General features: G+C 58.0%; 1 protein-coding gene across 2 annotated transcripts in view; it reads right to left on the bottom strand.

The window, feature by feature from the left end:
* Positions 1-3,090: 3,090 nt before the first annotated feature.
* The window catches only part of SIN3B (SIN3 transcription regulator family member B), a 43,008-nt gene continuing 22,399 nt past the window's right edge, over positions 3,091-23,699 (bottom strand). Inside the window, exons 9-19 of one of the 2 annotated variants that reach the window (XM_079116636.1) lie at positions 17,893-18,100; positions 17,035-17,151; positions 15,412-15,650; positions 14,388-14,571; positions 11,192-11,798; positions 10,181-10,350; positions 6,921-7,094; positions 6,586-6,678; positions 5,540-5,634; positions 5,018-5,222; positions 3,091-4,918 (exon numbers count right to left, since the gene is read on the bottom strand). In XM_079116636.1, the coding sequence (XP_078972762.1) occupies positions 4,688-4,918; positions 5,018-5,222; positions 5,540-5,634; positions 6,586-6,678; positions 6,921-7,094; positions 10,181-10,350; positions 11,192-11,798; positions 14,388-14,571; positions 15,412-15,650; positions 17,035-17,151; positions 17,893-18,100 (2,323 nt within the window). In that variant the 3' untranslated portion in view covers positions 3,091-4,687. Of the gene's footprint in view, positions 4,919-5,017; positions 5,223-5,539; positions 5,635-6,585; positions 6,679-6,920; positions 7,095-10,180; positions 10,351-11,191; positions 11,799-14,387; positions 14,572-15,406; positions 15,651-17,034; positions 17,152-17,892; positions 18,101-23,699 lie in introns of those variants that run through there. The other variant, XM_079116637.1, reaches the window with a different exon arrangement.

Below are 23,699 nucleotides of genomic sequence, written 5' to 3'. Positions count from 1 at the left end.
GGCAGAGGTCGAAGGCAGGTGAGCAGCCCTGCCCCAGAGCACCGCAGGCCTCTTGGGGGCCACCCGCCTGTCACTGCCTCCCAGCTCTCCTCCGGGAGGAGCAAGGCCAGGGCAGCAGCGGGACCTTTCTTTCGAGTGTGGGCCCTGCTGAGGGTCACTGAGGGGCTCTGATGCTGGCCCCTCTGCTGTGGGGACCCTGGCTGGCGCCCCCTCAGAAGCCCTGGGCCTGGTTCTCCAAGCCCCTCTGCTTTTTCCTGCCTCCCTCTGCCTGGACCCCAGCGGGGACCCTGGGTGACTCTGGAGGGAAAAGGGACCGAGTTATCCTTCCAGGGTGCCCACGCCTCCCTTCCTGCCCTCCAGGTCACAGCTCCTGGTGATCTGGGGACACCGTGCACATGAAAAGCAGGCTCAGAGGGGTGGGTGGCGACCCTCGGTGCTGTCCCACCCTGCCACTCAGATGCCACCCGTCCTGCCCTGGAGGAGACCCGTTCTGGGGACTCTTGGTGCCTGGCTGCAGGAGGGCCAGCCAGGGGAGGTTGGGCCTGGGACGACGGAGCTGACCAGAGGCGGAAGGGGTCCAGCCTGGCTGGTTCCTGCCTCATCGAGTCCTAATCTAGCCACACATTCAAGGACACAGGGGCCAGCCAGGAAGTGACGGAGCAGAGTCCTGGACAGAGCCAGCCCCTGGCACGGAGAGGCGAGGCCATGGCCTGGAGCACTCTGGCCAGGGCAAGGGACCCCCACTGTTTCTGAGCAGCTTCTCCAGCAGCACCAAGTGTCCTTCAGCCCACGCCCGCATCCCCCAGCGACAGGGCAGGTGTCCCCCACACGCAGAAGGAGGCTGGTGTGAGCAGCACTGGGGCACGGTGACCCAGAGGCACCAGGGCGGGTGGCTGGCAGGATGCAGCGGAATAGCAACTTACCCGCCCTCAGGCTGGGTCCTGCATCTGGGAGTTTAGGTGACAGTCGCATGCTCCGGAAGACGCCCGGCCCAGGGTGCTCACAGCAACCCTGGGACAGGGGCCTGGATGTGCCCGTCACCAGCCCCTCCGCGGGACAATGCTGTGACAGCACCAGCAAGGATGCCAAGCCCCCTGGGAGGACGCTGTGACATCCCATTGGTGATGAGCAGGGCCCTGGCGTCTCCCTGGGCATCGACTGCTCTTCTCCATTTGCTTCTTCGTGCTGGTAGAACTTCCGTTGCGTTCTTTGCCATGAAAGCTGATGTTATTTTTAAAATGCCAACTATTAGTCTCACGAAGGAAGGACGCGGAGTGACAAACCACGGAAAGACAAACCCTGCGGACTCCGAGGTCCCTGGAGCCGTCAATCGAGGCAGAAAGCAGGGTGGGGCGTGGGGACTGAGCCCTCCATGGGACGGAGGTATGTTGTGGCACAGGGGCCATCTGGAGAGGGCGGTGACGGCCTCTGGCAGTGCGACTGCTCCATGCCCTCACTGCTCTGCAGAGCGATCTCTGCAGAGAGTTTTATGTTTATTTTTTTCTATTATCTGTATTTGTATTATATATATATATATATATATATATATATTTAAGAACTTTTTTTAAACAAAGAAAAGTTGGCAAATGGACCCAGGTCTAGCCTAGATTTCTTTGTCTTCCAGTCCTTCTAGACCCCGTGAAGCCCCTGGGGACGGTCCCCACACCTCCTCTCCTGCCCGTCTGCCCCACTGCAGGGGTGAGTTAGATGCCAGGGGCACCCACAGACTGGCCACCGCCTCCCTGTTCAGGGCGGGCATCGCCCTGAGGATCAGCACTTAACCCGTGAGACTGGCCTGAGGAGAGGGTGCACGTCCTGACCACTGGGGTCAAAGGTCATGCCCAGCGTCACACTGACAGCTATGGGAGAGTCAGGGTCTGGGGTCCGGCCCATCCAACTCCGTCCAGGCTCACAAACCCAAACCATCTGCTCCGGGGCTCGCGAGGCTGTGACCCAGGGGTCCGCAGGGCTGTCCTCCTCTACAGCCTAGGGCTTCCTGAGCCCCGTGGCTATTGGCAGAATTTGGGTCCAGGCAGTGGGCAGTCGAAGCTCTAGCAAGCTCAGGACACCTGCTGAACAGTCCCCCTCCAGACACCTTGGGGGGCAGCAGGTGACCCAAATCACACCACTGTCAGCAGGTCAGCCAGACCCCGCCCACTGGAGGGCAGGGGACTTCTCTGAGCACATCCACTAGGCTAAGATCCTCAGGGCCGCCTCAGAGACCTGCTCTCCCGGGACCAGGCACCCCCTCCGGGAGCTGCAGCCAGGAAGGCTGACCTGGGGACCCTGGACCCCTTGATGACAGGTTGGAGACAGACAGACTACCTTCAGCTGGCCTTCCCAGCCTGTCCACAGCCCCGAGCCACTGGTGTGCACATGGGGCAGACGCTGCCAGGGCAGCCCAGGTGTGGGGTGCACGTGGGTCCTGGGGGACAGCCAGCTCCTGGGGGAGGCAAGGGACGACTCATGAGCACAAGTGCTTAGGGGAAGGGGAGGTGAAGCTCGGGGGAGGGTGGCATCTGCCAGGATCAAGCAGAGCTGTGGCAGCAGCTACCTGGAGACAGGCGGGGGTTGGCAGGGGCTGCCCAGGTGTGAAGGGGACACGAGACTGGAAGGCCAAGAGGCAAGTGGAGAAGGCAGGCAGCTGGTAGAGGGCCGGGCCAGGCAACAGAAGGTGGTGGTGGTGCCGGTCTCAGTATGTGGGCCAGGTGGCCAATGTCGGCGGGTGCACAAGGCTCAGAGTCTCACATCGGGGTTTGGACCCAACACTCAGGCAAAGGAGACGATTCTCATTTCCACTGAATGTGGAAAAGGAATCAGGAAAGAATGTTCTAGAAAATGCTCCCACCCTGGGGTGGGCAGAGCCAGGGTGGGATGACCTTTGGGGAGGCCAGCACCGCCACCTGAGCACTGCTTTGACTCCTCCAGGTTGCAGGGGCAGGGTCCCGCCCTACTGGGGGGCTTGAGAGGGGCCCCTGGGCAGGGTTTGGGGACTTCCAGGCCCTGGGCGGGCACATGGGGACACCTGATGACTCACTCCGTGGTGAGCTGTCTGGATTCTCGTAGGAAATGACTGAAGGAACCTCTTGATTTTACGTCAATATTTAATTTTTAACTTTAATGTGCAAATAAATAGAAATGGAAAACTACATTCAAAACAGCTGCGAAGAAGGACAAGCCCCGGAACAGAAATCCCTTGAAAACGGAAAAGAGTCGCTCCCTAGAAGCATGCGGGAGGTGGGACGGCCGCGGGCAGGGGCTCGGGGCCTCCAGAGCACCCAGGCCCACAGGCCTCCCCTCTGGCCACGGGGGAGGGGCAGGAGGGTCGTGGGCTGCAGGGAGGCTGCTCAGGAGTCCTGAGACCAGTCCCCTCAGGAAACAAGGACGCATCCTACGCGCCTGCGAGACACTCCAGAGACCAGAGGGGCCCTGGTGGGCTCTTCAGCGCTGCCTTGCCCAGGCCTGGGGTCACAGGTGTTGGGAGACTCATTCCCGCAGGAAACTTCTGGAAACAAGTCTGCTTCCTGGTTCCTCGAATGTGGCTCAGCCTGGCAGCAGGGTGGGTGCTGCAGCCACAAGTGGGAGGCCATGCAGTGGGCCAGCTCCCCCACGGTGGCACAGGGCTGAGCGAGGATCTCCGGTGGAGGGGCCTGGGAAGCTGGCCCAACCCATCACGTGGGGTCTGGCCACACCCGGGGTCCAGGGAGGGACAAGTCACCTCAGTCCTTTGCGAAGGGAGAAAATGACTCTGGGAGCAGCTGGGCTGACCCAGGGACGGGCAGGGGGCTGTGCGGCTGCCTGGGTGGTGGTGCAGGGCAGGGGCATCAGGGTGGACTCGGGGCTCCCGAGATTGCAGCCCCAAGAAGCTGCGAGGCCTGGCTGCTGCAGAAGGCAATGACCACTATGCGCGTAGAGGAGCAAACACGTGTGCGTGTGTGCGCTTCCAGAACACCCTCCAGGCACAGGGCTGCCAAGCGGGGGGCCACTGGGCTCTGGGGGAAGTCTGAGCCCCTCCCCTTGTGGGCCCAGGGTCTGGCCACTGGACCGGCAGGGGGCCTGGCATCACTGATCCAGAGAGGGGTCTTCTGAGGCATGGCCTGCCTGCTCCGGGTCTGGACGTCAGTCACAGTGGGACCCAAGCGTTGGGGGCTCTTCTCAGAGTGACCGAGGGTGCCAAGCACAGCTGCAGAGCTGACACCCAGACCCTCAGGCAACGTTTCTGGGGTACTGGGGAAGGACTTGCTTTACGAGCAGGTCCACCCAGGGCCCAGCTGCTTTGGGGTGAGGGTCTCTGGGACACTCAGCCCCTCCCACATACACGCCTTGCGTGTCTGTCACTGTGGCTTTTCCAAGACACTGTGACTACAGGGCCAGTGATGGCACGTGCCCACCCAGCAGGGATCTGGCACCTGACGAACAGCCAGGGCAGGTGCATGAACGTGGTCCCTGCTCCTTGGCCAGCCCGGCTGCCCAGCCCTGGGACATGGGCCAGGCCCAGGGCTCAAGCACAGAGGGTTCGGGTTTGGCACAGGACAGGCCCATACGGGCCAAGGAGCCGAGGAGGGGCAGAGCCCTGCTCCGGGCTGGCTGTCCCGCAGCAGTAGGGCTGGGGGACGCGGGCCCCCAACTCGTTCAGGAAAACGTCCTGAGGACAGGGGCTGTGGCCGAGGGCACGTCACTGTCGCACTCAGGGCGAGGCGGGGCGGCGGCTGTACTGCACGCGGTAGCGGGTGACGGGCAGGCCGTGCACGTGCGCTGTCTCGCAGAGCGTCTTGCAGGGCACCATGTCCTCGTCCTCCTCACCCATTAGCCAGTCCTGTACCAGGCTGGCTGCCTCCACGGTCACATTGTCCTCCAGCCAGCGGCCATGCCACTCCTCGAAGTGCTGGTGGTGGCGCAGCAGCACCAGGGGCTGCACCTGCAGAGGGGAGGTGAGTGAGGGGGGCCCAGGGCCCAGGGCAGAGGGCAGAGGGTGGGACTCGAATAAGGACCCGCTGTGGGGGCAGGAGCGCAGCACCTGCTTGGCCCGGCAGAGGGTCCCGCGGCGGTACATGTAGTCCTCGGAGTTGACGATGAACACCATCTTGTGGGAGCTGAGCTTGAAGCGGCAGTCCACATCGCAGGCGCTCTCCACCCCCACCAGCCGCCTCCAGGAGCTCTTGGCCTCGCCGCGCAGGGCCCGCGCCTGCTCACACTGCCAACGCCGAAACTTCTTGAGGTTCCTGGGAGCAAAAGGGGGTGCCGGGGATGCTGGGGAGAGGGCGTGGAAGCAACCGGAAACCACCCAAACCTGACCCCACAAGGCCCGTCTGGGTCGGGCTCTGCCCGGGGGCCTGGTCCCGCCAGTTGCAGAGGCTCCTCCCTCCGGGGCTGGTGCCCGGGCCTCCAATGGCTCCCCGGGCTCTGGCCCCTCTCCTCTGCTCCCTGGCGGGCGAGGCTGCCCGTCAGCTGGGGCCTCTGGAACCACCCCTACCCTTGGTCCTCTCGCCACTGGGACTACTGTTCTGCTCGCTCCAGACTGAGCCTCGGGGTCCCTCACCTCTGCAGGAACACGGGTTTCAGCAGGAAGCCCTCAGTGGGTGAGCTGGACGCGCCCTCGGTCCCCACGTACTGCTCCACGTAGCGAGCCAGGTGCTGAGGACGGGGAGACAGCCATGACTGCTCCACATCAGGCCACAGGCCTCACTCTCTCCGGCTGAGCTCAGCAGTCACAGAGATCTCCACCCTCCCTCCCCAAAGCGTAAGGGGGCCAGAAGTCACCAAGGGCCCAGTGGGTGACAGAGACCATCACGCTGCTGCCTGCAATCAAGGACATGGCCGTGAGGAGACACTACAACCAGGTCACGTTGAACAAGACCTGTGACCAGCATTCCAGGCCTCTGGGGAAGTCAGGCTGCAGCTGACCTGGAGCTTGTCACACGGAGACCTCACTTGGGGTGGGGAGGGAGAGACTCCTCACAGCTGGAGTGGGGTCCGGGACAGAGGAAGGGGAGGAATGGATGTCAGGACACAGATGACAAGAAGAAGAGACAGGACCTGGGGCTGAGCAGAGTGGACATGGCCAATGGTGGCCCAAGGGACTTTTCACCCGCTCCCACCCTGCTGAAATCAGACTCGTGCTAAGGAAAAGCACATTTCCTGGCAACTTCTGGAAGGGGGTCTTCCACAGTGATGGAAAAGGCCAGGAAGGAGCCTCCCCTGGGGACTTTGCACATAGGGTGTCCCTGCCACCACCTTGATTGGGGACTTATGGTTTCAGGACCATGAGAGAGTAGGTCCTGTCCTTTGAGGTCCTCTGGCTGCAGCCCCAGGAAGTGAGTGTGCCCCCAGGGGAGGCGTCCGGCCCTCGCCCCACCCTGCAGCCCTGGGACATGGTGGATTCTGAGGGGCCAGTCCTGTTTGCTCTGGAAATGGAGGACAGCCTGTGGTGGCGGGGAGGGCGGTCTGCGGGCACCACTGCTGGGTGGCTGCCAGGTGGCCTCCCTGGCCAGTGTGTGTACGGGAGCCTCACCACACCGCCCCCCAGATGCTGTCCCCTCCACCGTGCAGTGTGCACATGTGTGGATTTGGGGGCTGGGGCCTCACCTGGACCTCCACAGGGTCCTCAGTCTGGGCCTCCTCAGTGTCCAGTAGCTCAATGGTCATGATGACCTGTCCTTTGCGCTGGAGGAACATCACCTGGGGTGGAGGTGGAAGGACAAAAGCCTGAAGCCACCAAGACAGCCTGGCCGGTACAGGACAGGGTCACAAGGACACCGATCACCTGCTCGGCCACCTTCCAAGGCCCGATGATCTTCTCGGGCTCTGCCTTCACACTCCTGGGCCAGGCCAGCGTCAGTCTTGGCAGGTGAAACGGTGGTACCCGTGGCCACCCGCAGCGCCCACCCTGGCTGTGCACCTGGCTGAGGGGGCGGCCTCACCTTGAAGCAGTTCTCGTCGGCCATGCACCGCTCTGCCTTCCACTGGTAGCTGGTCTCCCTGGCGGTGCGGACGCAGCGGGAAGACAGGTTCCCGCCAGCAGCCCCCCGCTTCTTCTCGTTCAGGTAGAGCTCCACCACCTTCAGGCAGACGTCATCGCTCACGAGGTGGTGCAGCTGGCAGGAAGGGACGGCAGGTGGCACTACAGCCCCACCTCCTGCCAGAGTCCCCACCCCACCCACGAGGAAGCTGGCAAAGGCCAGAAACATACGTGACATGGGGGCAATGACCAGGATCCTGATGGGCTACACAAGGTGACCTTTGTGCCACTGTGCAGACCAGTCCAGACCAGCCCAGCCCAGACCAGACCAGCCCAGCCCAGCCCAGACCAGTCCAGGCCAGTCCAGACCGGACCAGTCCAGACCAGCCCAGACCAGACCAGCCCAGACCAGTCCAGGCCAGCCCAGACCGGACCAGTCCAGACCAGCCCAGACCAGACCAGACCAGCCCAGCCCAGCCCAGCCCAGACCAGTCCAGGCCAGCCCAGACCAGGCCAGGCCAGGCCAGAGGGGACCAAACCAGGCCAGACTGACACACTAGGCCAGATCTGGTCAGACCACCACCTCTGCCTGGATGTGAGAAATACCCAGAAAAGACACAGAAGAAAATGTGCCAGACAGAGAACGGTCACTATTCTCCCTCTAACCCTTTGGCTTAAAGTCATTTTCATCATTTTTATCTTTATGTTCATGAAAACGAGGACAACGGGCTGTGGGGCCAGACTGAGCGGGTGGGCAGCAGACTCCACCAAGGCACAAGCCATGGGCTCTGACAAGGGGTCCTGGGCCTCGGGGGACAACACACATCCTCCCTAATTGTCACTTTGTTGAACAAGTGCAATGACATCTAGACATGCACAAGTCCCGAGGGGTACCTGACACACTGCAGGTGGCCATCGCAGACCAGCTGAGGCTGCTAAAAAGCAGAAATGCTAATTTTGTAAAAAGTGAGGCCAAGAGGTCAGACCCGAGCTGGACAAGGTAGGCCACAAGTGGCAGCATGAAAGAGCCCTGGTGGGGGGGCACCTAGCCTCGGGGCTGTAGTTGGGGCTCAGTGCAGCCACAGCTGGGGACGGCAGGCAGCAAAAGGCTGGGGTCCATCCACTGCAGGTACAGCTGCGCGGTGTGACCGTGCCTGCTTGTCTTTGCTGCGACAGGTTCTAGGATGTCTGCAGAGAAGGGTTTCGGTAGGTTTGTTTTTCTAAGTATTCATCAAAGTACCCAATCTGCTCTAACCTCCTGGTGCACAAATAAGGCTGCTGTCCCAGAAGCTGTGTGGCACTGTGTGCAGGGACCTGGGTGCTGTTTCTCCATGACTCAGCCAAAGTGGTCACTACCATGGCTGAAGTCAGGAAGGGACGGAGAGCCACCCTGGCACACAGCAAAGTGGAGGGCAAAAAGGGAGGGCATCAGGACTCTGCCGTGCAGAGTCCTGTGGCCTACCAGTCACAGGTGGCACAGGGCAGGCTCTGGAGCGACAGGGCCAACATTGAGGACAGCTCTCCTCAGGCCACACAACTTGAGCCCCGAGGCACCCCACCAGGAGAAAGACACTGATGGGGAGCCCTGGCGAGGACACAGGGCTTGGCCTCGCCCACTGCCAGGTGAGCCACTGGGAAACAGCAGGCCTATGCTGAGGCTGGACACACCTGCACCCTGCACCAGGGCAAGGGGACAGAGTGCGTGCAGACGACACCCTGTGACCCCCTGCTGCTGCTCACAGCCCAGATGGGGTACGGGCCCAGGCATCCCTAGTAGGCATGGGGATGAAGGAACGAGGAATCTCCCAGGGTGCTACTCCTGGACATGGCCGTGACACACCATTACACGTGGCTCGAACCTCGGGGCAGAAATCAGAATGGGGGAAGCCCGCGGTTGAGGGGGCGGCTGCAGGGGACACGAGGTAGGGACGTTACATTTGCAAAAGCCCATCCAGCTGCCCACTTCAGAGCTGGGTCCTGGGTGTGTGTGTGGCTCAGGAAGAAGCCCCTGGAGTGGGGCGAGGGAGTGGTGGGGCGCCTGGGAATGCAAGGCCCGGGCGCTGAGCCCGGAGGAAGTGCCTTTTCTGAAAAGCTTCCCGTGCCTGCGTCTGGATGGGAGAGTTAACGACTCTCTGTTTACAATAAACGGCCTTGCTTGATAATCAGGAAACAGAAGTCACCGTGAACAATTCTGGCTGCAACCAGACAGGGCTCGTGTCTTAGGGCCACCTCCAGCTAGGCTGTTTATGACCCACTTCCTTTGCTGACATTTAGGTGTGGCCATTTTCCACCAGCAATAAAACCCCTGTTGGTGGGCACCGGTGATGTCCCCCAGGGTGGGGGGCTGAGGTTTACACATGCTGTCAACTTAGTCTCCAGAAAGATCCACAGGGATTCAACCCCAAACTCGCACAGATGCTGCTCCACTGGTCACGGCCACGACCCAACCACCTGCAGTGGAGAATGGCTGAACACAGGCAGCCACAGAAGGGATGGCACAGGCCACCAAGTGGATGGACCTCAAAAACATGATGCCAAGTGACAGAAGCCAGATGCAAAAGGCCACATGGCGAGTGAGTCCATTGATACGCAGCATCCAGAACAGGCGAATTCAGAGACAGGAAGCAGGTCGGCAGCTGCCTGCCAGGGGACAAGGGAGGGGAGCGGGGGTCTCTTTTTGGGGGGGATGAAAATGCTATGGGACTAGAAAGAGGGGGTGCTGCACAACACCATGAATGGCACAGGTAAGTCTCCCTTTTCCAAATACTTAAAACTAGGAATGTCCTGGATTTGGGGTATTTTCAGTTTTGGAATATTTATATGTGCATAATGGACTCAAGTCCAGACAAGAAATTCACCTTATTGTGCTCCTTATACCTCATGTGCACAGCCTGAAGGCAATTTTATACAATATTTTAAATCATTCTGTGCATAAAACAGTGTTACGTGATGTGGAATTTTCTACCTCTGGCATCAAAGTTCTGGATGTTGGAGCATTTGGATTTTGGACTTTTGCATCAGGGATGCTGGGTCTGTATTAAGTGTTATGAAACCATGCACTTCAAAATGATTAATTTTATGCTATTTGCTTTTCATCTCAATTAAAACAGTGGAAAGTCTGCTGAGCTGACCCCGGGTCAAGCCTCCTAGGGTGAAGGAAGGACTGGTTTCCCGAGTCCAGACCGACGGGCGGGGACGGCAAGTCAGCCCCACCCCGCTCACCTGTCGTGCGATGTTCTGCACCAGTTTGTCCATGGTGAAGCCGATGTAGGCGTGGATGGTGAACATCTCGCGCAGGGCGTCCTCGTACTGCGTGGGGTCGATGCTCCCCTCCAGCAGGCTCCGCACCATGTCCAGGAAGGCAGGGTAGTACTCCTCCAGCTCCACCTCGCCTAGGGAAGACGGACGGCGAGGCTCCGCTCACGCCCCATGGCCACTGCCATGAGCAGACGTGGGCTGAGCTCCCACCTGGGGAGCCCCAGGAAACCCACTGTGGGCCTGGCAGCCTTGGCCAAGGACCTGGCGCACGCGCAGCCACCACCAGGATGAGAACACGAGCAGCCAGCGTGCACGGCCACCCTCCACTGAGGCTGCTTACTCTGGGTACACGGCTCAGCCACAAGACTTGGGGGTGGCAGCAAGTGCCACAAAGAAGGCTGTGGTGGCCTTACACACACCAGGAAGACTGGCGAGGAAAAGCCGTGGTGGGGGATAACGAGCAATGCCCACGTGGGTCTGGATATGATCACATCTAGAGAAGGTGTCGCTGCGGAGGAGCAGGGAGGGGGACCTGAGACTGTCTGAGATTCAACTTTCTAGTAGCAATTTCCCACTCAAAACCATTACTTAACACTCGTCCCTTGGTATCCACATGGGGCTGGTTCCAAACCCACAGATGCTCGAGTCCCTCTATAAATGGCAGCACCTGACAGGACCCAGAAGCAATCTCCCGTACTTCTGAATCACCTCAGCCTACTCAGAATACCTACTTCCAGGCACATTCCAGGTACACAGCTGTCACACTGCACTGTTCAGGGAACGGGACGAGAAGACCCAGTCTGCTGTGTTTTTAGGGGGACTATTTCGGACTGCGGCTGGGGAACCTGAGGCTGTGGCCTGAGCACACGGAGGGCTGGCTGCACTTCATCTGGAAGGGCCACCCGGAACGCAGCCTGGCGTGCTCGTCAGCTACAGACTGAACCCGGGGCCCCGACGGGCGGCGAGGGGCCTTACTGGGCTGCTTGAGCCGCAGCTCCATGGCGGGGTCACTGCCCTTCTCCCGGCGGCCCTCGCACAGCAGCTGCTCCCGCTCCTGCTCTGAGCGGTACTCCAGCAGCTGCTTCTGCGCCTGGCGGTAGATCTTCAGGAGCCGGGAGCACAGGGTCTGGTGCAGGCGCAGGAAGAAGTACCAGTTGTTATTGGCGAAGAAGAGGCTGTACACGTCGTCCAGGGGCTTGGGTGACGGCGCGGGTGGCTGCTCAGTGGCTGGTGTGTCCCCGAAGGTCGCCTTCTCCTCTGGGGGGCTGCCCTGTGGCCCTGGTGCCGGCTTCTTCCGTTCAGGGGGGTCTGAGCTCTGGCCTGGGGGGCCATCCCGGTCCTCGTCGGCTGACTCCTCAGAAGCCCCCAGGTCCAGCTGCTGGGAGAAGAAGAGGCTGGGCAGGAAGTGGTGCAGCAGCTGGTGGATGGTGCCCTGGTCCTCCTTCTGGATGGCCGGCTGCCGCTTCACGTAGTAGCTGATGAGGGCCGCCGCGTCCTCTAAGATCTGCCTGTCCTCATAAACGAAGATGAGGTGCGGCTCGCTGGAGGGGGCGCTGCGGCCCTCCGAGTGCTGCTCCTGGTGCTGAGGGGACAGGCAACTGTTAGGCAGAAGCAGCCCAGCGCAAGGAGGCCCCGCCCTCACACACGCGTCACCACGGGCCAGGACCCCAGGGTGGACCTGCACTGCTCAGAGAGGGCGAGGACCCGTGTGGGGACACTGTAGGACCTAGGATGAGGGACGTCTGCTCAACCTCCCTTGTAGCCCAGGGTCCTGGTCCTCTCACTGAAGTGAGGCAGAGTCATGGGTCCCCAGGCGGTAAAGATGGGTGAACTCCAAGACGGGGGGTCCTGAGGCCACGGGGTTCCGATGCATCACACTGAGCCTCAGCCTAGCTCCGGTACCTGAAGGGGCAGTGGCTCCCTGCCAGGGAAGCCTCCAGCAAGGCCAGCTTGGCACCACCAAAGCCAATGGCAGCTAGAGCCAAGTGCAGGAGGCGAGCAGCATCCCCAGCCCCTGGGCCCGGCTGACCCGAGCTGCCTGCACCAAGCCCTCCTGCTCAGGGTGCACAGCGGGCATCGCTGCCCTCTCGTCACTCAAGCGCAGATGCTCAGTGACACCAAGGCCTATGTACATTCGAAACCCCCCTCAGTCCTTCACACCATGTGGGTCACCAAGCCTCTGCCATCCCGTCTGTTCCCCCCTCCACCAGCCTCACCCACTCGGCCACTTTCCTTGCCATGTCCAGGGAGACTTGGTGACAGCAGCAGGGCTACGTCACTAAACCACCCAGACCTGCCCAGGCCCTGGGAACACCCCAGCCTCTGGGCACCGCCATAGCCCCTAAGGTCTCGCAGGAACCCTGCTCCTCTCCCGAGGCCCTGGGGCTCCAAGCTCCCTGCTATGTGCAGGGCCTCCACGTCGTCTGCCCACTGTTCTCCCTGGAAAACTGCCCTCCTGGGCTCGCCACTGGCCCCAGACTTTCTTCCCCAAACCTAAAGACAGTCACCACTTCCCCAGCATGCCCATGACACCCAGCCCTCTCCCGGGAGCACACTGGTCCCAGCACCAGGCAGAGGCAGAGGCCCAGGTTCCTGTGGAGTGAGGCTCGTGGCGGGGCTGGGAGTCCCTTGGGTGCTCAGGGGCGAGCCCAGGACCCAGCTTTCTGGAGCGGAGGAGCCCCGCTCCTCGTCAGAGCTGGGCCCCGTCACAAGGGAGGGGCGTGCCGGCAGCCCGAGATGCCCGGGAGCTGGCGCCCAAGGTGGGCTGCAGGCCCGGCCCTGCCCTGCCCTGCCGGGGCTCCTCGGTGACCTGAGCTCCCCAGGCTTCCTAAGTGCCCTGTCTCGTCTATACCACAGACACCCTCGGGAAACACTTTAAGAAGTCTTCTCTGGAACAGGCGAGCACCAGCACAGAGGTGGGAGCAGCAGGACCCACCAGGCGGGCGGGCGCAGGGCTCCTGGACCCCGGCACCAGACCAGTGCACCCCGCAGAGGCCCAGGAGCGCGGCAGCAGCAGGGCGGTCCTGAGGGCAGACCATCACCCTCACCCCTCGCAGGTGTCTCTAGCCCCACGGAGTCTCGGGCCAGAGGACCCACCTCAGGACCAGAGTGAGGAGGCCAGGGCAGCCATGGGGTGGGCCCTGGAGAGAAGGGCTCTGGGCAAAGATGGGTTGTCCCGCCGTGCCCCACTTAGAGCAGGAGGATTGGGACCAGTTTCCTGGCTCCTCTGCCTATGACTTTCCTACCGTAAGTCGAGGTACTACCATCGCTGTGTGGCTACGTGGGGAATAAGGGGACCGAGTGATTGGCTGTTTGTTTATGCGACGCTGGAACGTAGCCCAGCAGCTCTACATACACCGCGCTCCATCCCAGCCCTTTTTACTACTTATTCTGAGACAGGACCTTGTTAAGCTGCCCCAGCTGACCTTGAACTTCAGATCCTCCTGCCTCAGACTCCACAGCAACTGGGATCACAGGCGTGACCCGGTGGAACGAGGAGACTGGGTGAAGCAGGTGGCAGTGCCAGTGGACAGCAGGGCAGGGACAGAGCCCCCTCCCCAATCCAGACACTGCCCGAGAAGCAGTGCCCCTTCCCTCCCACCTTCTCAGAGTCGCAGCCACCCTCCCTGGCAGCTGGCTGCCACCACACCCAGTGGCCACTGTCCCACCAAGCTTCCCACCTCAGGCTCCTGCTGGTGCAGGTCATGCAAAGGGCCCAATTCTTGAAACCAGAGGGCGTGGCCCTGCCACAGCTCTGTATCTCAGGCCCGTGAGCCTGATGGGCACAGTCTGCCGAGGGACAAGGCAAAGCCCAGGGTCGGATGGATCCGAGGACTCGGGACCCTGGTCGCCTGCAAGTGGCCATGTCTGGAGCCTCAGTCTCCCTGTTCCAATCAGCACAACGACAGCTGAGCACAGCAAGCAAGGCTTGTGACGTTCCTTCTGAGCCCTGGCGGTGCCTGGCACACAGCAGCGATGACAGACGAAAGCTGCTCTTACTGGTCACCTGAACGAAGTCCTCCATGCCCACGGAGGGGCCTCGCCCCACAAACAGCAGAGTCCCTGATTCCCCTGGGCTGCGGCACCCAGAAACGACAGCTCGCCCACCATGGCCACGCGGGTGATGCCACTAAGCCCCCTGAGGCACAGTGGCCCAGGGGCTGGCCCTCACCTCGTCGTAGACGCTCTCGATCTCGTTGAGCAGACTCTTGGAGCGCAGGGCCTTGGTGTCGTTCTGCTTGAAGTTCACGGCCTGGTGGTCGAGGGACTTGAGGTACGCCTTCTCGTACTGCTCGCGCCAGATCTTGTTGAAGCCCTGCTGGGCCTCCCGCCACTCCTCCTCCTTGGCCTTCAGCCTGCAGGGATGAGACTCGTTCAGCACTGGGGACACCTCAGGGACCTTCCCTATAGAGAAGAAGCCTGACTCAACCAGGGACAGCCATGACTCAGGTTCAGTGGATGGCAGCCTGGTCTGTGCAGTGGACACTGTGTGGGACACAAAAGGGAAGGAGCAGCGGGGCTGCAGAAGCACTGCAGCTGGGGTTTCTCTCCCTCCTCTGGGCACTGAGCATGCTCAGTAGCTGCTGGTCCCCACTCAGCTCCTTTGCTCGACTGGCGCCCTTGAGGAAGGGGCCGCGACAGCCTGGTCAGGTGTGCACCCCAGGGCCAAGCACGGCGCCTGCCTGCGAGAGGCCACTGAGGAAACCACCTGCTAGCGCCAGACAGTTTCCAAAAGGTGCTGTTACACAAAACCAAGCCCTGACGCTGGGGGTCCCACTGGAGTTCTGAAGTAGTGACCCTCAACCCTCCGTACCGCAGACTCTGATCTGCAGATTCAACCAACTGCAGACAGAGACGCTTGAAGGGAAGAAGACGGTGTCTCAACTGAGAACAAAGACCTTTTTCCATGTGATTCCCTAAATAAAACAGCACGACAGTTCGCCTCGCATCTGTGTTGTACTGTGTCGTGAGACATCAGAGAGGATCTGAAGTCCCCAGGAGGCTACGGGTAAGTTCTGTACAAAAACTGCACTATTTTCTATAGGGACTTGAGCAGCTGTGGATTTTGGCACCCGCACAGGTCCCGGAACCAAGCCCTGCGGATCGGGGGATGACCACACCTACGTCTAGGGATGAGCACGCGCACAGGCACCATGCACAGCTGCAGCGGGCGGTCGGGCAGAAGCCTACCGCACCTCTTGAGGACCACAGGCACGGCCGTGACGGGGTTCTTCTTGAGGCTCTCAATGATCTCGGGGGCCTTGTCACCATAGATGCGGTGAATGGCGCGCCTCTGGATCACCTCCGACGTGCCGCCCAGGGCGTCATCCAGCCGGAACTTCTCCTGGTCTTCTGGCGCCATCCGGGAGAGCTTCTTCTGCACACTCTCCAACACACGAATGGTGGCCAGGTTGGTCTCCAGGACGACATCTAACTACAGGGAGGAAGGCAGGAAAGGTCGGTCACCAGGCACTCGGGAGCCTCCAGGGAGGCTGGTACAGGGAAGTGGTGCTCCTCACGAGGGCTGAGGTGAGCCCCGCTGGCTCTGGACCCCAGCAGTGGCACCACCACAGCACGAGCGGTCAGCAGCCAGGTCACGGACCCATCTGGGGAGGACAGTCCCCAAGGCTGACTTCCAGGGCATCAAAAGCAGGGTCACCCGCAACAATACACAGGAAAGGACCACGGGCACAGCCCCAGACACTCGGGACACTGTGTTGACACACGACTTCTTGAAATGACAAAGGGACAGAGGGGAGGACAGGCTGGCAGTTGCCAAGAGTTAGGGACAGGGTGGGGACGGGAAAGGACTGACGCAGTTATGAATCAGGGCAGAACGGGGGGTCTAGGCAGGACACGAACGGTTAAGAATCTCACTCTGGTGGACACGGGAGGCCCCAGTGAGAAGACTGCACACACGCCTGTGCACGCGCACTTGAGGCACATGTGTAAACACAGGCGCGCTCTCTGTTACGGTCTCCATGCCCCCTCCCAAATGCACACTGAAGCTGGACTACAGCGCACCAGTGCCACGAAGCGGGACGCCAGAGAGGGACGAGCACCTGGGCTCCGCCCTCCTGGCTGGTGGACGGCGTCACGGGAGTGGGTGTGCTGCCAAAGGCCACGTACCACCCCTCATCTTTCTTGCCTGCTTTGCCTTTCCCTGTGATGGCGCAAGAAGGCCCCCGCCAGATGTGGGCACCCCGACACTGGGCTTCTCAGCCTGCGGAACCCCGGGCCCACGCGTGTCTGCTGGCTATCAACCCCCACTGGGTGGGACAGCAGGGGAAGCTCCGAGACGCACACAGGCGCGTGGCGAGCCCAAGTCCAGCTGGGGATCTGAAGGAGACGGGAGGTTGTTTCGATGTCGGGGCCCGGCCCGGGCTGTGGCCCCGTCCTGGAGGTTTATGAGTCAGCTGCCCGCGGGGAAGGAAGGTGGAAGACACCTGGACTGGCTCTCACTTAGCTGCTTATGACTGATGATCTTCACCAGAATGTCGATGAAGAAAATACAATTAACCTCTAGCCTGGGCAACCGAGCACATCTTGTCTCAAAATAAAGTGAACTACAAGGGCCAGGGTGCAGCACGGTGTAGAGCAGCCACACACAGGTGAGGCCCGGGGTTCCAGCCCTACTACTGCTGCAGGGGGAGAGATCACTGTGTGGCCGGCGCGGGAGCCACCAAGGACCAGAAGACATGGGCAGCCTTGGGGAGCTGCCCCCTGCTGGGCAGTGCTGGCGCCCCTGCCCCCAGAGCCAACAGAGGTGTGAAGAAGGAAGGGACGCAGCCCAGGAGGACACGAAGGGGTGCCCGCACCTCGAACCGCTCGTCCTCACAGCGGTGTAGCTGCTCCTCGTAGGGCGTCTTCTTGGAGCTGACAAAGGTGGAATCTTCTGACCAGGACGGGAAGGAGACCCAGGTGTCATTCAGTACCTGCACCAGGAGGAAACGAGTGACAGGCAAGGCAGGTGCCAGCAGCCAGGTGCTGACTACACTACTTGGCACAGAAGAGGTGGACACTGTCCTCATTTATAGGCAATTACTTGGTAAAACTGACTTTTAGTAGGTTTTAAGGAAACGCGGGACTTTTGTTAACTGGCCATATTATTCTATTCCAGGGGTCAGTGAACTTTGTTGAAAGGCCTGATGATCGATATTCTAGGTGTTGAGGGCCACTGGCTCAGCCTTGAACACTCAGCTCTGCCCGTGCCCTGAGAAGGTAGCCACAGGCATCGGGCATCATGCCCTCGAATGGGCATGGCTGTGTGCCAGCAAAACTTGGCAAACACAGGCAGGTGGCCAGATTCAGCTGACGGTACTTTGCGAACCCCTGGACTATAAATATTCTGGAAACCAGCAGGCACTCCCGAATCCTGGAAAAGCAGCAATCCTCTGTCCACTAACTCTGAAGAAGTGTTTAAGGGTCAAGCTAAGCCACACTGATGTCAGCGACCCAGGGACACAGCAAGATCCCAGCAGCAATAAACCCGTCTGAAAGATGGAGGAGTAGGTCGGATACCACAGATCTGCATTTTGGGATAGGAAACTGTGACCTCTGCTCAGGGGAATTCCAAGGCCAAATCCTTCCCCACCTGTTCTCCCACAATTGGGGGCCAAGCACTTGGTCCCTCATCTGCAGCATGGGAGGGCTGGAAGGGAGGCCTGGGATGCTACCTCCTTGCAGATGGCCGTCCTCCCGCTGCACTTGGGCTGCTGGTAGGTTTTGGGGAGAGCCCGATAGCTGGATCCAATGCGCTTGCAAGATGCATAGTCGATTTCCCGGCTTATTCCATCCCCAGATCGGTCGCTCATGGGCGGTGCAAACGACAGCTCTTTCACTCCCAGGAAAGACTTGAATTGTGCAAAGAGTTCTGGAAATTTCCTTCAAAGACACAGATAAAATGTAAGCTGGCATCCCTGGGGCTATCTCAGAGTGGTCTAGAGATCTGAGTGGCCTCGTGGGGACACCTGAGGTTAAAGAGAGTCAAACTGAACACAGGGCTGGGAGCAGAAGGCAGAACCCAGCTTCAGTGCCCATAAGGTCTCTCATCCACCCTGGGGGTGCGAGCAAATCTGCCCCCAGCCTTTTGGGTCAAAGACCAGGCCCCTGTTTGCAGCTACTGACCCTGCCATTCTTGGGGGGCCTTGAAACACACTGGAGAAGACACAGGCCTCCCAGTTCTTCGCTTTCTTTCTGTGTCGCGACTGAGGAAACCACGGAGTGCTTTGTTGGTCCTGTGACCCTGCAGACTGCAGGCCTCACGGCAGACTGAGCACCATCTGCAGCAGAACACTCCCAGGGACGGAGACAGTGTCCAGACTGCTGCCCAAAACACGGGAGGAAGCCAACCTCAGCTCTGAGCTAAGTCCCGGAAGACCTCACATAAACTCCACCCCAGGGCAAGCTACACATGCCCAGGTGGGACCCTCCCCTGCTCCACAGGGACACACTACAGCACTCCAGGGTCCCTAACAGATGCTCTGGACCCATAACCCCAGGGTTGAGGGCTTCATTATTTGGATTCCCAACTGGTCCAATCTTGGGATGGTTTGGGGCCCTGCTGTGGGACCCTACTGCTGCTTTTGAGGCATATCTGGTCCCAGGTTTGTGGGGATAAAACAATGACCTAACATGGCAGAAACTGGGGCTCCAAAAGGAAGGAGCCCAGGAACCAGTCACATTCCTTGGATGGAAGATGCCAATCTGGCCACTGCGATTTTGTAAATAAAGTTTTATTGACATTGACACACAGTTTAGTGCATTTGCTTACTACTCCTGTGGCTGCTTTTGTAGGACTAGAGTGGAGAAATTTCCACAGTGACTGTCCCTTCACAGATCAAGTCTGCTGCCCCTGATATAGAGCCTTCCTCCCTCATGGGGAGACTTCTCCCTGAGAGCCCCTATAGGGACACAATCTCAGAAGCCAGGATGTAACCACCATGCAGTCACCAGGAGGATTTTACTGCAGTTGAACCCTAATGCCACTTGACTTTCGGTTTAAACTACCAAATCCTACCGAAAGGATGTGGTCACTTCATTTGCATGGTGATCCTGCTGTGACCTAGCTGGGCAGTTCCCCCTCAGAGACATTGCTGTGCACTGCACCCACCTGTGGGGAGGCCCCACATCCCACTCTGCTCATGGGAGATCCCCAGGCAAATGGCAATGTGGGGAGGAAAGACTGGAAGGCAACGGCATGGAGGGTGCCTGGAGGTCGCTGGGCGAAGGTGCCTCAGACGGGAGCGCTCAAAACCGCCTCGCCCCCTCCAGCTGTGCGGCTACAGGGAGCAGGTGGGAGCTCTCGGGTCACGCGCAGCTGCAGCTGCCCCCTGGCTGGAGCTGGCACAGACTTCCAGCCACGCTGGGCCCAGGGCAAGACGAGCGAGCAGAGGCCTGCTCCATTCTTCGTGGACCCTGCCCCACGCAGAACCCCAGATACCCTCCCTCATACAAATCTTGCTACTGCAGGGACATGGAAACCGAACAGGTGGCCCTGACCAAGCAGTGCCCGTCTGTCCAGCGCCTCACACCTCACAGTCCTTCATTCCTCTCCTTTAACCCTCCTGACCTCTCCAGGAGGGAGGATGGCCATCTGACAGATGCAGACACAGAGGTCACCTTCCTGGTGGGAAGCAGGGTGCTGATTCAGGCCCAGGGCTGGTCACACAAGTGCCTAGCTACACGTGGGTGCCTCCTGCGTCCCCACACACTGCAGCAGGCTATCTCACCCACAGCACGGTCTGTCCCCCCACCAGGTCTGGGCTCTCAGCGTACTCTGAGCTGGGAGAGGGGACTCAGTACGAATGTGTTCCATGTCCACATGGAAAGCCAGTGACATTTAGCTGAGGCTGGAACACTGCCTCCCTGCCCTGGACTGTTCTTCAGAGCACAACAGGCCTTCGCAGGAGTGAAGGATCACCCTCGCGCGTGCCTACTGTCTGTGGGACACCGGGAAGCATCTTCCGGTGACCGTGGCTGGCCCTGAGTTTCGCAGCCCAGGGCGCACGGGGTCAATGCTGCTTGTGGGCGCAGGGCAGACTAATGCCCATTGTTGCTGGTTCACAGAGGTAAGGTGATACCACCAGCCAGTGAGGGTGATGATGTGGACTCACAATCGACATGAAGAGAAGTCCAAGAAATGACAGTCTGAAAGAGACACAGTGAGCCGGCTGCAGTGGAGCCCCTGTCATCCCAGCTACTTGGGAGGCTAAAGCAGGAGCATCCCAAGTTCAAGGCCAGCTTAGACAGTTTAAGGAGACCCTATCTCAAAATGAAGTAAATAACAGAGCTCTAGAGATGTAGCTTGGTGGTAGAGGGCTTGCCTAGCACCGTCAAAAAAAAAAAAAAAAAAAAGATACTGTGGCTCAGCCTAACCGTGTGATACCATTTATGTCAAATTCCACGGCCACATACATATCCCAGAAGACAGAGCAGAAGCAAAGGGTGAGGCACTGGGGCTGGAGCACCTGGGACTCTGCCTAATAGCACACCAAGTTTGCTTGTGAGTGCTTGTCCTGGGTAAGTATTTATCTGGGCTCTGGCTTCCTAAGCTTAAAAGGAAAAAAAAAAAGAAAAAAAGAAAAAGAAAAGAATAAAGATTAGAAAATGTATTAAAACACCCCAGGAAGGTTTGTGTCTGCACAAGTATAGACGTTTTCTTGTCATTATTTCCTAGATGACAAAGTCTGGCAGTCATGCGCGCAGCCTGCACGTCATATTGGATATCCTAAGTTCTCTGGAGAGGTTTGACGTCTGCGGGAGGGTGTGGAGGTGCCAGGGGGTCACTGCCATCTTACCGAGGGTCAACAACATGGGATCTGCTGCTCTGCTGTCTCAGGCACTCGCTGGGGGGTCTCAGAAGTGTCTCCATTAGAAAACAAACCCCGAGTGACAGGGTGAGGCGAAGCTGTGTTCGGAGACACCCAGCTGGGGGCAGCCCAGGAGGCAGACCCTGCCAAGTCAGGAGCAGGCAGGGACTGCGTGGCCTGAAGGAGCCCCGGGCGCTGGAGTACCTGTTTGCGACCTGAGTGGTGGGTCCTCGAGGGCCTGCCTAATAATGACTCTTTACCGCTGGAGGTTTCCTGGGCCGAGTTTCACTTCACAGGAGGAAAGAAGTGTGAAGAAGTTTGTTTTTAATTAACAAAAAGAACTCACATAGCAGCACCCCCAGGGTTGTTTTAAGAGCTGAACAGAATAGCAACGCATCATATGCACTCACCATGTGTAGGATTTTTTTTTTTTGGGTGGTGGTGCTAGGGATGGAATCCAGGCCCCCCGATGCCAGGCAAGTTCTCGACCACTGAGCTGCATCTTCAGCCCTTTAAAAACAACTTTCTTTGGGACAGGATCTTGTCATGTTGCTCAAGCTGGTCTCTAACTCAGAGATCCTCCTGCCTCAGCCTCCAGAGCAGGTGGGACTACTGGCATGGCCACCACACCTAGCTTAAAACTTTGTTCATTTACATTTTCATATTTATATATTTTATATCTTTCTTGATGCTCTTCCTTGTTTTAGGTTGATGCAAGTTTGTTACTTACATCATTTTCCTTCTGCCTAAAGAAACCCTTTTTTTCTTTTTCTTCTTCTTTTTTTAAAGATGCTTTTTAAGGGTGTCCATGCAGAGCCTTCTTAGAACTCTCTGGAAACCCTGCCTAGGTAGATGCCTGCTGTACAACAAGGAAACCAAGGCTCGAGTAACCTTAAGCCTTGGCAAAGTAACTCATCCCATGGGAAGCCATGCTGGTCCCACCTGACTCCTGGGACTCACGTGGCCCTCAGTCACCTGCCTGCGTGTGTGAAGGGGGAGGGGTAACATGTATGTACACACGGACCTGAGTGTGGGAGTGTGTGTGCACGGCTGCCCCCCTCTTGGCAGCAGGGGCACAATCTTTGTTTCACTGACTGACTGACGGACTGTGCTGGGGACTGAACCCGGGAAAGTTCACTTGCTAGGCAAGCATGCTACCACTGAGCCACATTCCCAGCTCTGTGAGAATTCTTTAAAGAATTCACCATATGAAATCTAAAGCATTTTTATATGCAAGCGACAAAACATCTGAAAAGGAAATGAGGAAAACAACCCCATTTGCAATAGCCTCAAAAAAAATAAAATACTTGGGCATCCATCTAACCAAAGAGGTAAAAGACCTCTACAATGAAAACGACAAAACACTGAAGAAAGAAATTAAGGAAGACCTTAGAAGATGGAAAGATCTCCATGTTCTTAGATAGGCAGAATTAATATTGTCAAAATGGCCATACTACCAAAAGTGCTATACAGATTCAATGCAATTCCAATTAAAATCCCAATGACATACCTCACAGAAATAGAGCAAGCAATCATGAAATTCATCTGGAAGAATAAGAAACCCAGAATAGCTAAAGCAATCCTTAGCAGGAAGAATGAAACAGGGGGTATCGCAATACCAGAAATTCAACTATACTACAAAGCAATAATAACAAAAACGGCATGGTATTGGCACCAAAATAGACAGGTGGATCGATGGTACACAATAGAGGACATGGACACAAACCCAAATAAATACAATTTTCTCATACTAGACAAAGGGGCCAAAAATATGCAATGGAGAAAAGATAGCCTCTTCAACAAATGGTGCTGGGAAAACTGGAAATCCATATGCAACAGAATGAAACTAAACCCCTATCTCTCACCCTGCACAAAACTCAACTCACAATGGATCAAGGACCTTGAAATCAGACCAGAGACCCTGCATCTTATAGAAGAAAAAGTAGGTCCACATCTTCACCTTGTTGGCTTAGGATCAGACTTCCTTAACAGGACTCCCATAGCACAAGAAATAAAAGCAAGAATCAATAACTGGGATAGATTCAAACTAAATAGCTTTCTATCAGCAAAGGAAACTATCAGCAATGCGGAGAGCCTACAGAGTGGGAGAATATCTTTGCCACTCATACTTCAGATAGAGCACTAATTTCCAGAATATATAAAGAACTCAAAAAACTCTACACAAAGAATACAAATAACCCCATCAACAAATGGGCTAAGGAAATGAACAGATGCTTCACAGAAGATCCAAAAGCAATCAACAAACATATGAAAAAATGTTCACCATCTTTAGTAATCAGAGAAATGCAAATCAAAACTACACTAAGATCCCATCTCACCTCAATTAGAATGGCGATTATCAATACAAGCAACAATAGGTGTTGGCGAGGATGTGGGGAAAAAGGTACACTCATACATTCTGGTGGGGCTGCAAATTAGTGCAGCCACTCTGGAAAGCAGTGTGGAGATTCCTTAGAAAACTTGGAATGGACCCACCATTTGACCCAGCTATCCCACTCCTCGGCCTATACCCAAAGGACTTAAAATCAGCACACTACAGAGATACAGCCACATCAATGTTCATAGCTGCTCAATTCACAATAGCCAGACTATGGAACCAACCTAGATGCCCTTCAATTGATGAATGGATAAAGAAACTGTGGTATATATAC

The sequence above is a fragment of the Sciurus vulgaris genome (genome assembly GCF_902686455.1).
Source record: "Sciurus vulgaris genome assembly, chromosome: 16".
Classification (NCBI taxonomy): domain Eukaryota; kingdom Metazoa; phylum Chordata; class Mammalia; order Rodentia; family Sciuridae; genus Sciurus; species Sciurus vulgaris.
The sequence above is the reverse complement of the archived record's forward strand: the minus strand, read 5'-3'. Positions and strand labels throughout refer to the sequence as shown.